Here is a 13,335-nt window from a genome sequence, read left to right as displayed (position 1 = left end):
ATTGTGATCAAAAGGACTCATTACAATAACTGTATAGAAAAAACAGTGAGTGTGTATGTGTGTACCAGAGAGAAGGTGGTGGGGGGTATTTACATACATTACAGGGTTGCAGGGTATAAAAAGGGGACAGGTCACACACTCTAATAACTGTGTTATAGATCGGCCACACCGCGTTGAGCTGCTGTACAGGAACTGTGCAGGACTGTAGTGCTTCTTGCTGTGTGTGTCCAGCTCCTCTTCAGCCTCCTCTCCTCTTACTACTATGGTCGTCCACACACGCGGTTACAATTTCAGTACCACAGACAGTTCCCTCTCCAGCTCCAGCTTCAGCACCGACGCCACCCTGCGGGACTCCACTGCACCCCAGACCCCCAGCGGGCTGAGCCGGACCAGCCACACGGTGGTGGCAGTATGCCTCGGTTTCATTCTAGTGGCAGGCATCCTCACCAACTTCCTCGCTCTCCTCATATTCGCAAAGTTTCGCACCCTCTGGACTCCCATCAATCTCATCCTGTTGAATATCAGCCTTAGCGACATACTCGTGTGCGTTTTCGGGACTCCCTTCAGCTTCGCGGCGAGTTTGCACGGAAGATGGCTCATAGGAGAGTACGGCTGCAAGTGGTACGGGTTCGCCAATTCCCTCTTTGGTGAGTGACAGCTGTGTAGACTTAGACTTAGATGTTTATTGATTAATTCAGAAAGTTAAAATGTGCAATGGTTGTATTGGTAAGTATTGAGTGGCCGTAGTAGCAACTATGTAAAAATACTCCATTGAAATTAAAAATTCTGCATTCAAGGGGCTATTTAAGTACGCAAGTATTATCGTCTAAATAAATATAAAAATTAAATGTGTTGTTATGCAGAGGTTCGCCTTTCATTAGTAACGTTTATAAATGCAGTAGAGTCATCACTTCAGTTCTTTAAAAAATATATATATATATTTTATTTTATTTTGGTAGGAATAAGATAACAAAAATGCTTGACTTACAGTTTGAAGTGTCACAGATTTAAGTTAAACTGCAGGAACATTTTCAGTCTTGTTTTTAAAATTATAAGTTTTGAAAAAAAGCTAATTCCTGAAACAGATAAAACTGATATGTAAAAAGCAGATTGTATAAATATCAAATAACATCAATATAATATAACACAGAGATTCAAGACACAACTCAGCGACACAGGCAGCCAGGAACAGTGGTTTACAGTAGTGATGAAGTCTGTTCATCTGGTGTCAAGGTAAGGATGATTCAGATCTAGTGTGTCATTTGATGGACTTAATACAGTTTTGCCATCTTGACCTATTTACTTATTGAATCTCCCACCACTCGTAACACACATACTGTATACTGCCCAACAGAGAAGATATATAACAGCTTTAAAGAAAAGTCTCCAGTTGAAGGCTTCATTGCCAGTGTGTTAGAGATTCCTGTCTATTCAATATGCACTTCCTGTTTGTTGCACAAAAGATGAACTTACCTAATGGTGAGTCACATAATTTGCATGCATTAAAGAGGTCATCCTGGAACAAACTAACACATATATGCATGGACATGCTCGCACATTCACAGCTATTTTGTTAAAGCTTAAAGGAATAATCCAACCAAAAATAAGAATTATAAGTATTTTTAACAGAGCAACTCACTTTCTCTGTGGTCAAACTCATTTTTGTTGTGAATGAGGGCTTGAGGACAACAAGTTAATGTCCTTTCTCTGCTTGTAGTCACAAAGCATTGTGAGAAAGATAGGAAATAACTGACATAACTAGTACTGCATTGCCCAAAGGGAAAGTGGGTCCACAAAATAAAAATAAAATGCATAGACACTGGCACCTGTATTTAAGCACAATGCTGATTTAAGCTAAATGCTAATTTCAGCATACTAACATGCTCACGACAATGCTAATATGCTGACATTACATGGGCATGATGTTCCGTGTCCATCATCTTCTCATGTAAACATACAAAAAGCACAACTGAGTCTGAATGTCATCAGTTTTGCAGATATTTGGTACATAAACCAAAGTATTGGACCGTAATTGGTGTCAGTGCTACTTCAGGGTTCACAAACACAGTCACAAGCAGTTTTGTCCACTTTAAGCAATCCTTTGTATTGACATACTTTCACAACATAAACATTTTTCTCACTCTTAACTGCTCCGCATACATGCTGCTGTTTATGGAGGGCACACAGTCCAGTTTGTCAAACAGCACACAATCAATTTACAATTAGAACAGACATCTGGCACGCCCAACTTCCTCTGGCTCCAGCATCTCTCTCCAGGTGCAGCATGCTACTTCATAAAAATAATATGATGAGTAAACAACAGGCAACACTGCTCCCATGAGCCACTCCCACCCATCTCTTCCTTGCAGCCCAAACCACAGCCCATCGCCACATGGACAAAAAGTCTATCTAATCAGGAAAACAACATTATTACAAATCATCTTGAGGGGGACATGAATTTTGAAACAAAATGTCATTGCAATCCATCCAATATCCATCAAAACCACACCACAACCTCAACCTCATCGCATGACACTAGAAGAAAAGTCTGGGGGTAAAAAGAAGCAAGATACAGTTTTCTGCGCATTCAGGTGACCATCAATCAGCCCAGAATGATTTATACATCTGGTACCCTCCTGTCTAGAATTGATTGTAAAAAGGAGGCACATGCAAATATATGATTGTATAATGTTCACATACACTGTAGATAAATAATAATAAATTGTCATCAGGATGTAGTATGAGGATCTCAACCCAAAATTAAGTAAATAATTTCTATTAGATGAAAATGGTCCCTCTCAGTAAAGGTGACAAAAAGCAAAGCAAAAAAGGAATTATAATATACATTACAAGTCTAACTTTATTAGAGGAAAAAACATATTTTTTCAGTTGTTTTGAATTCTTCACTTCCTTTGTTAGAATTGTTTTCACACTTCTGAGAGTTTACATTTTGGTGATAAGCAAGTTATATAGACTGCGTGAGACTTTCAGTGAGTAAGTCAGTTTCAGAGTTCTGTTGCTGACCTTTTATTTCCACAAAGTGAGGCAAAATAGAAGTTATGGGGATGAATAACGTATAAAGTATTGCTTTCCTTTAATGTATATTCATTGTAAATTATCTTTCTCTGTTTTTCCCTGTAAGGGATTGTGTCTCTGGTGTCCTTGTCCATTCTCTCCTATGAGCGCTACACCACTGTGCTGCGTTCCTCCCAGGTTGACATTTCAGACTTCAGGAAGGCCTGGCTGTGTATTGGAGGCTCCTGGCTTTACTCTCTTCTCTGGACTTTGCCGCCCTTCCTGGGCTGGGGAAGCTATGGGCCTGAGGGTCCTGGTACGACATGCTCTGTCCAGTGGCATCTACGCTCGGCCACCACTGTCTCATATGTGTTGTGTCTGTTCATCTTCTGTCTGCTGCTGCCCCTTCTACTCATGGTCTACTCTTATGGCCGAATCCTGGTTGCAATTAGGAGGGTGAGTTCAAACAGACCCGTTGCACTCTTAAAAGGATAACAAATATGTGAATCTGACACAGAACTAACAACACCAGCACACAGTATACTGCATATTTTGTTCTTTTTGTCTACTCGGTGTGAATGCAATGATCTCCTCATATGCATATTTATTGATAGAGTGGGATTGATTTCTTGGGTAATCTTTCATAAATAACTAATTATATAGGGATAATGCAAAATCATATAATGCAAATTCTAAATAACAAACCAGTGATGTTGTTTTTTTTAATTTGTGTTATTTATATACAACAATTTCTGACATATCTTTGAATAGGAATGGAAACATCCTGATACTAAACACCACACAGGAGAAAATCACACAGCATTGAATCAGAATTTAAAATAACTGTCTATTCATATGAAAACTGTGCATCTGCATTTTGGGTTTCAACTGTCACATACCACCTTTTCACAGTAAATCCACCACGCATTGACATGTTTCATTTTTGGTTGACAGTAGGTGTTTCCTGTGAATTTCATGTTTTTGCCCTTTTAGCCAGCATAATAGTTCATAATAGTTCACTTTGTCTGCTGCTTTATAATCCTACTAAAATATAGGTGTGAATGTAACGTTGTCATTGTATTTGATGTATTTGATATGGCTGGACACATTGTGTTATTCTTATCTTTAGCAAAAAATCAGTACAAATTCACTGACAGGTTCAGTACAACACACACAGCAGGTGTCACAGAGCTGTAATTTTCTCAGGATAATGCGCTCGAAGTGTCGCCTTACACCATGTTATCAGTTCAGCTATGAATCCTTAATGGCTATGAAGTGTGTCTCTTGAGCTGTCAAGGTGTTCTTAGGACATAAGATCATGCCTCAGAGTGTTGAATGATGGCTGTCAGCCTCCAACTAACACTTGGTCACATATTTTCAAGGTAATTTCATGGAGCATCAAGTTATATAATCCCAGAAACCCCAACAGTTTTGAGTTTACAATCTTAGAATCAATGTATCCAACAAGAGGAAGGATGGCGGGGCAATGTCGTAAGGGAAGTGTGTACAATGACCCCCATCTCAGTTTCCAGTGACTCATTCCTATCTCTTTGTGGCTTACATAAACCTGCCAGTTGCACAAATAATTGGTAATTAAGGGCTCCGAACTGGTATTGGGTCTCTCCATGCACTTTGCTGCTACTACTCCCATCAATGAGTCACAGAGAAGATATTTTTAGATTGAGGAAGCTACCCGTCACTATTGGATACCTGCTATTATATAAGCACCCCTATTTTATTTAAACTCCATGCACCCGAGGGAGTCAGAGGAGAGAGAGGCTTTGCAGGCTTGATTACTGTGCCGGTGAACAGGGGCTCAGTCGCACACCAGTCGCCTTCCAACCGAGAGCACCGCCTTAGGCTTTTCTTAGAAACTGAGCAATCAGTCTTTGGAGCCTATGGCTTCTTAAAGCGGACTTAAACTGACACGTCAGAATGAGCGATCACATTTATATCAACAGCATCATTGTGGATAAAGCTTGTTTGTTTTTCTCTGCATGGCAGCATCCCATTGAGATTCCACTCACAGTGCTGCCTTTAAAGCCTTTTCTGTGAACTCACATACTGTTTGGAGACATATTCAACAACAGCTGTATGTCAATTGATAAAGGATGTACATACAGTATACACAAAGTGCAGTTTTTCACTGAAGGATGATCCTGAAGTCTTCCTTCAGTTTATCTTTAAGATTTCAGTCTCAAAGTTGAAATAAAACAGAATTATGTTTTTAGTTTTGCTATCGAAACAAAACAAATTCACATCACTCAAAAACCTTTGATCAGTTGCTTATGTGATATAGCTGATACACTTCTCAGGTTCTCTCTGTGAGTTATATTCAAAACATAATACAAGTTCAGCCATGCTCATTGGCCAGAATAGTTATCACATACATGATTCAGGATCAAGGGACATAGCAGAAAAGGTTAAGACTTAATATCACACAAGGTGTAGTGTAATTGAGTGTATAGTAATTTGACAGAAAGGGCAGAGGTTTCTCCTCTGGAGCTTCCTGCATGTGGCAGACACTCATTTGCTCATGAAGCATCATGATGAGCTTCTGAGGATGATTACACAAAACAGTGACCACATGTTCTGAAACCATTCCTACCTGTCATTCTGCAGTGCATGCTAATTTTAACTTCAGTACATCAGGGGAAACCAGCAGGACGGATTTAGATGACTATATAATGATCCATCCATGAAGCCATCATGTGGTATTTTAATGAATGGTTCTTTGGTTACAGTAATATGGTCTTTACTGAATTTTAGAACAAGTCTTTTTCATTTTCTAATAATTTTCTGATTTATATCACTGTAACCTTGATATAAACATAACCATTATTGCACAATTTTCAACCATTATTTAGCATATGAAATAGATTGACATGTTAGTAAAGATTTTGCCCTGCTCATGGGCTAAATGGAAGAAAAAGTAACATTTTTTGGAGCTTTTCATCAAGAAAATCTGATAATTCAAGAGCTCTACAGGGGAAGATAAGAGCTTTCAACCATCTTCCATAGCATTAATCACCGAATGGAGCTTGTGCAAGAGAGTTTCGTGTTGCATTGTGTTGAATGTGTGTTCAGTTCATATTCATCGTTTTTGTGTATAGAAAAATGTAACACTTTTTTTAATCTCTGCCCTCTTTATCTTCATGAAAGGCAGTAGTGTTTCCGTATGCATTTCTTCCTTTTTTTAAAATAACCATGGGATGGCGCCAAAGAGAGATACATTGAAATACTGCAGTGTTTTGAACAATACTTTTTCTGTTATGATTTTTATATAAACAGGCACATTTCCTCAGGCTAGTTGTTCTAGAGCCTTGGGGCCCTGATGGGCTCCTCGTAGTTCTGTGTAAAATCCTGGTGGATGAGTTGTGTACAGTCATTTCAAAGTCTTGTTAAGAAATAAAGGAAAAGACTGGTGCAATAATCAAGGCCTGGGGAGATAAAAAAACTGTCAATAAATCAATAAGGTTGATTTGAATGTTACAGGTAGGAAAATGTATTGATCCTATCAATTATGTTATAATTCATCAACCAGGCTTTTAACCAGAATTTAGGCACAATCACATAACACCTGTTTTAGCCTCTTTAAATTGGCTCTATTTGTTTTATGGTTGATTTTAACATTGATTATCTATAAGGCTCTTCATGATCTGGCTCTGAATTATACTCTAGTCATTTTAATCCCTTATGAACCTTGATGTTGTTTTAGACACTAGGGCAGAGGGCTTCTGTTTCTTCCAGAGTCTAGGCTGAAAACTAAAAGGGGCAGAGCCTTTTTCATCAGGGTCCCAATGGTCTGGAACGACCTGCCTTATGAAATAAGCCTGTCTGTGTCACTGTCTTCTTTCAGGTCTCTTAAAACTTAAAACAATCCTCTTAAAACTTTAACTTAACACTAAGTGCTAAATAAATAAAGATTATTATTATTATTATTATTATTATTATTATTATTATTATTATTATTATGTTACCTCTACACCTCTTCCTGTCCTCGCCTTCCATGTGTCCAGGTGGGTAAAATCAACGTGATGGCAGCTCAGCGCAGAGAGCAGCACATAATGGTGATGGTGTTGTCCATGGTGTCCTGCTACATGCTGTGCTGGATGCCCTATGGCATCATGGCTCTGATGGCCACCTTCGGGAGGTTAGGACTGGTCACTCCCATGGCTAGTGTGGTGCCCTCCATCCTGGCGAAGTTCAGCACTGTCATCAACCCTGTCATCTACCTGTTCTTCAACAACCAGGTGAGAGCCGTACAGCGTGAAGATGAAGGATGAATTAGGTTACATAAATTATATATAATACGCCCCATATTGCATATTCATTATGGCAAACATACTAAATGGACAGTGCATATTATCTTGCACATTTGAAAGACGCAAGCCTCGTTAGTGCACATTGCACATTTGCACATTTTTTGCAGGTGATATCAAGTTTGCACACGTTTTTACACACGCAAACCCTTAGTAAATCTAAATTTAGTGATGTTTCAATGATGTTGTAACAATGACTACATGTAACCTTTATGTCTAAAACTGAGAAATTCATACCTAGTTTGAGTTTGACTTTATATTTAAATCCATAATAATTTGTCATTTATTTTCAACAGTTTTATAGATGCTTTGTGGCTTTCATGAAGTGCAAAGGGGAGCCTCAGTCAGTTCAAGGAGAGGAGCACCCGAACCCAAGGACACAGTTATCTGGTTTCTTCCCTGTCCATAGACAAGGGTCCCTCAGCTCTTTACAGCCTCAGATCGTTAGCAGGTCCAGAAACACTGTTCTCTGCAGCCGGCACAATGACCGCCACACCCTGGTTGTTCACTACACTCCTTAAAGCTGTTTCATCTTTTTCATCTGACAGACTGTGAAAGTTAAAACAGATGCTTTATTGAATCCAAAGTGGAACAAAAAGACACAAACTTGCCTTCTATCTCTCAACCCCTATTGATTTATCATATGAAGACAAAAGTCAACTCTGTTATGTTTGAATGTAAATTCAGTGCCATGCAGTTTTAGCATGTACTTTAATGCATATGTACATGCTTTGAATTAACTCTTTAGAAATGCCTCATGTATGTGTTGAAAAATTAAGCAGTCCCTCACTTCTCTGAGAGACTTAGGTCCAAATATCTATATAGGTATAGGTATAGGGTAAATTTATTGATCAGTCAGTAAAAAGCTGGTGCCAATAATTACAATTCACAAATCAATGAACGTTTTATATGGGTTATATGAAAGTAAAATCCATCCTTGCCTATCAGTTACACTGGAGACAACACCACCTGTATGTGCTTTAGATTTTGAAGTATTATTATTGTTTTTTGCCATTTTTAAAAATATTTTTTTTCCATTTACCCACAATAAACAGCAATCAAAGCAAACAGGAGTAATGAATTCAATAGCAACATTGATATTCCTTTGTAATATTGTGCCATGTGCCACAGGATTGATTGAAATCACTAGATTACGAAAACTGAAACAATTATATTTTGCCAGGGTGTATTAAGTATACACTGTGTATTTATATCTGTACATATAAATAAATACACTGTGTATATAATTACTGTTGAGGATATTTTGAGCCACTAGGGGAGGCTATGAGTCATTGCAAAGGATGTTATTTACACGAAACTTGCAGCCCCCCCACACTGGTTGCATTACCATAACTATACAGTATATTTGTAAACATGAGCACATGAAAAATATTTTATGTTGCTTGCTGGTGCTGTGTGTGAGTCATCAACCAGCAGCATCAATTTTCCTCTTTTCTGGGGGAGAAAAAAAAGTATTTTATCACTATGGACTGACATCCAGAATACATAATATGAAGTCTAATAAAGATCACTAACATGTTAAAAGTACAAAACAATGAAGCAAAAATGTATCTTTTTGGAAAAGATGGCCTGACCTGCCGTGGTGCAGAAATTACCACAAAAATGAATTTAGCAGGGTTAGGGTTAGGGTCTCCTCTCTTAAGATACCTTATGCATACTAGACTGTGACCTTCTAAGTATGCCACATAAAAACACTTCACATTAGCCTAACCAGGCGGTGTGGGCATGAGTTACAGCCGATTCTACCACATCCAAGCAGGCATTATATATACTGTGGTTGTTTTGACAGCAAATGTATCTTGTACTTGGATAATTCCTCAAGCTTTCAACACACTTAACTAATTTGGAATTTGTTTATCACGTGCTTGTTAAAAGATGTCCCTTCTAAATTTCATGTGAAGTAAAACCTGTAATAATCACACCAACTTTAAGGTTCAACAGAAAGCTTTTCATGAGTGGACACTCATGTTCCATTGTTGTTTGAATAAAGAAGATGTGTAATGAATGTGTTGTTTCCTGCTTCTTTAAATAATATCTGTCTACTGCTGTTTTGGTCATCTCTGTTAACCACGTCCACATCAGAACAGTGTGAAACTACCACTGAACACTCCATACTTAGTAACTTGAGTATGCTCTGTGTAATGATGCCTACTTTACAGACTATCATGACACTATATGTTATATATTACATTAATAGAATTATTACAGTTTTGCTCATAAGATAATGTCAAATAGGAATTGCAGGTACTCCACAGGTACCATTTCTCAAACACATTTACACACAGCAGATGAAACTCAGTTACTGAGTGATTGAATATAGACCAGCAGACATCAAAGAGAAACAACAGACCACTCACACAGATGTGAAGCAAAAAACATACAACGTGATGTGTGTTTGATCAGAAGGAAAGGTGGAGCTGGAAGACATGTAGGGGAGAGTTGCACCATATCATATCAAGATATTCTGTGTGTTATTTGTAAGACCAAATATGAGATAGAATCCTGTGAGCAGACAGATATGTGTTTGGAATGAGACATTGGAGGTGACTTACATTTTGTTTTTAATATCTTAAAGTCTTCTGTCACACTGACACAGTTTCTAAGACTGTCATATCATTTTGGTGGCAGTGGCAAGTTAAAAATTAAAATGTGCCTTTTGCAGGACAAATACAGTGCTGTGCTTTTCAGTATACAATGCTGTGGTTAGGGTGTGATTAATGTAACAGTGTTTCAGAAAATATCCTTTAGTAATTTAGGAAAAAACTGTAACAGAAATATTGACGAATACAAGGGTGCGTGGCATTGTGAGCATTTAGGGAAACATATCTGACAGAGAGGAGGGAATAAATGCAAACAGGCATTTCATACAACACACAAATACTTACCAAAGGTCACACATCTCACACATCTGCATGCTGAAGTGTTCAGAGCTTCCAGGAAGTAGCAAGACAAAAACTCAGTTGCTGAAGAAAGCAGTTGTTCAGAAGTGCATGGGAGGTCACGGACACTAGGCCTCTCTAGGTTTCACTGCTCCTCTCCACCATGATCAACACTTACCAGACCAGCCTGCCTGCACCACCGGTGCCTCCGCGCCTCAACCGGTCCCACCCGGTGTTCATACCAGCTCAACTTCCATCACAAGGCCACAGCAGGACACTCATCCGATTTTTGGTTGGTGCTGTGCTGATGCATTTATTGCTATCTGTCGGGGGATTCATCTATCTGTACCACCTTCACCAAATGGTAAAAATCTCTTTTTAATTACTTTTACAAACACAAACTAAGTAAGTAAAAATATGTCTGGCAGACGAGTGACACTGGACTCAAACCACAGGAAATGTCCTTAAATAAGTAGATGAGGTATTGTATTCACAACACAGTGTCTGGGTGTTACAAGATGAGCATTTTATGAACATTGATAAACATATTACTGGTGTGAATATTAAATTACAAGATGATAAGAAAATGTACATTTAACATATTGTACATGGTGTACTACGTGTTCCTTATGTTTTTTCTATTTTTTGAAATCCCTACAGGACAAATTTCACTCAGCTGAAGGAAAAGGTACATTTATTTAATTTCTTTCTTTCCAATGTCTAGATAAGTAAATTGCATGCAAAAAACAATCTCAGCTATGTCTCTGACCGGACGCTTATTTTTCTTTCCAGCTGCCTTTCTCTCATCAGAAAATCAGAGAACTTCCTACAAACCCTTGGCACGCATGATAGTTCAGCAGAGATCACACAAAGAACAGAAATCCATATGTAAGAAATGATTAAAATCACAATTCTGAATGAAATAATAAAATCACAAATACCATTAAATCAATTCAGGGTTGTAAAAGTATCTTAAATAATGCTTGTTAATGTTTTAATTTTTCCGTCTGTCTCCACAGCCGGTTATCTAGAGTGGGACATGAACCACTCATTTCTTAGAACCATCAACTACTACCGCTACAGTTGGTTGACAATTCTGGAGCCTGGTGACTACTATGTCTTCTCTAGGGTGACCTTCTCAAAGGGCAACTCTGAGCTCCCACTGGTCAGCATGGTCAAGATGAGGAAGAATGAGACAGGAGCTGAGAAGACTATGATGCAGGCCTTCTGCAGCCTGGAGATCCGCAGTGTGTCTTCATCCATCCCTCGGCTGTGCACAGCCACACAGGGAGAGGTGATCACACTAGAGAAAGGAAACCAGCTCAGTGTCTGGGTACAAGACCTTTCACTGGTGGACTACAATGAAGGAGCCACAGCCTTTGGGATGTACAAAGTTTAGGACTCCTATACAAGCACATGCCCGGACCTAAGCTGAAGAATAGAAACTTTCTGTCATGTTGATGGATTTGGATTTAAAGCTACAAAGAACACTTTTAAATAGACTGCACTGTGTATCAAACGGATGATTTCCTATTTTATGGATTTCAGAGACTGCGTTCGCAAACTATAATTTATTAAATAAGATTTACTTTGTGTAATTTCTATGGCAGTAATGTGAATGGCTGTTCTGTATTTATTGATGTAAATGGGATTGTATGAAGGTGAAATGAAGTTTTAATACTTAATGCAAAATATTTCTTCTCCTTTTCTTAATTTTTCCTCCATCTACCCTGTTTTTGGAGTTAGTTAGAGGTAAGAGAGAGGGGGGTGAACAATCAGCAATAAGGTACAAACTAATGCATTTTAACAGCAGTTTGTTGGAGACCACAAAAATACTGATAGTGAGTGCAAAACCTGAATTTTGCAATCTAGTTCAGTCGCTAACATTTCAAAATTCTGGGGAAATAGGAAACCACAGACCAAAGATGCCTCTTCTTATGAAGCTTAGCCACAACAAACAGGACCACGTGTACCCTAACACCCTAGAAGGGAAAATCATTTTTACAATGTATGAACAGAAAGAATGATACTGGCATCAAACTATGTGTTGGGTTCATAGCATCTGGTTAACAAAAAACATCTTTGCAAGTTTTAGCTCCATAATCACAGACGATGTAGACCTTGTTGCTGCCAATTTTTCACAGCTAGCTGTAGTTTTAGATTTTGTAATATATTTTTCTTCCTTCCCAGGGAGCCATTGGTTTCCATTCATTTAAATTATTGAAACTAGCTTCAGTTGTGTAATCCATCACAGAGGACATTTGTGCACATTTCTATGTCTGATCATTGTTATGCTGTAATGTAATTTAAATGCAGATTAATTTGAAACACTATTTGACAAAATAAATGCAAACTTAAGGTCCATTGTGTAAGTTTTAATGGCATCTAGAAGTAAGTTGCAGCCAGCTGAAGCATGTACAGTGGCTGTGAAACTCATGGCGGGCTCAGGAAGAGGACCGGCTCCCTATGTAGATATAAATGGCTTTTGGCAGACTTTTGGACATTATTATACATTAAAAGATATGAAACAATAGATAATAATTTGAAAAATAGTAATTATAAATGTGACTTTTAAGGATTTATAGTAAATGGGTAAAAACATGAAAAATCACAGTAAAGCCTGATTAAAATGCACATTACAGCTTTCAGTGGTTAGAATGTAACCACTGAATACATAATAACCTGTAGGTATAAGTTACAAAGACCTTTAACGTGGTGACTGTAATAGATGAGTAATACAAAGTTTTAAAAGTAAAAGCAAAACGCAGTGCAATGAAAGTTCGAAGTTAGCACCTCAGACATTAAAAAAAACCAGCAGTGTGCTTCACGTCTCTCTAGTGGTGAAGTTGAACAGCACGGAAAGTGTGAATCTCTATGGAGGTGTGTATGGTTGCAGAGGCGGCGCACACTCACAGGATGTCTTCTATTCTAGTCACTCATTCCATCATGTAAAGGTTTTCTTGCTACTGAGTTACAACAACCTACAAATTCCTGAGGCACATATGTATTGAAAGCTGCATGGAAAAGCCTATCTGAAATACATTTTCCAGTATTTATGTGGCAAGAGTTTACGCTATGTGGCAGACTCGTGTTTAAAA

The 13,335-nt window shown here is 38.3% G+C and overlaps 2 protein-coding genes across 2 annotated transcripts; both read left to right on the top strand.

Annotated features, from left to right (window-relative positions):
* Positions 1-262: 262 nt before the first annotated feature.
* On the top strand, positions 263-7,858 carry tmtops3a (teleost multiple tissue opsin 3a). Its single transcript, XM_053323937.1, has 4 exons — positions 263-647; positions 3,143-3,471; positions 7,035-7,268; positions 7,634-7,858. The coding sequence occupies exons 1-4, from the start codon at positions 263-265 to the stop codon at positions 7,856-7,858; spliced, it is 1,173 nt and encodes a 390-aa protein (XP_053179912.1).
* A 2,498-nt stretch (positions 7,859-10,356) lies between these two features.
* On the top strand, positions 10,357-12,236 carry cd40lg (CD40 ligand). Its single transcript, XM_053324092.1, has 4 exons — positions 10,357-10,601; positions 10,898-10,925; positions 11,030-11,125; positions 11,257-12,236. The coding sequence occupies exons 1-4, from the start codon at positions 10,401-10,403 to the stop codon at positions 11,634-11,636; spliced, it is 705 nt and encodes a 234-aa protein (XP_053180067.1). The 5' UTR covers positions 10,357-10,400; the 3' UTR covers positions 11,637-12,236.
* The last annotated feature ends 1,099 nt before the right edge of the window (positions 12,237-13,335 follow it).

This window comes from Scomber japonicus, chromosome 8 (assembly GCF_027409825.1).
Source record: "Scomber japonicus isolate fScoJap1 chromosome 8, fScoJap1.pri, whole genome shotgun sequence".
Taxonomy (NCBI): domain Eukaryota; kingdom Metazoa; phylum Chordata; class Actinopteri; order Scombriformes; family Scombridae; genus Scomber; species Scomber japonicus.
The sequence above is the reverse complement of the archived record's forward strand: the minus strand, read 5'-3'. Positions and strand labels throughout refer to the sequence as shown.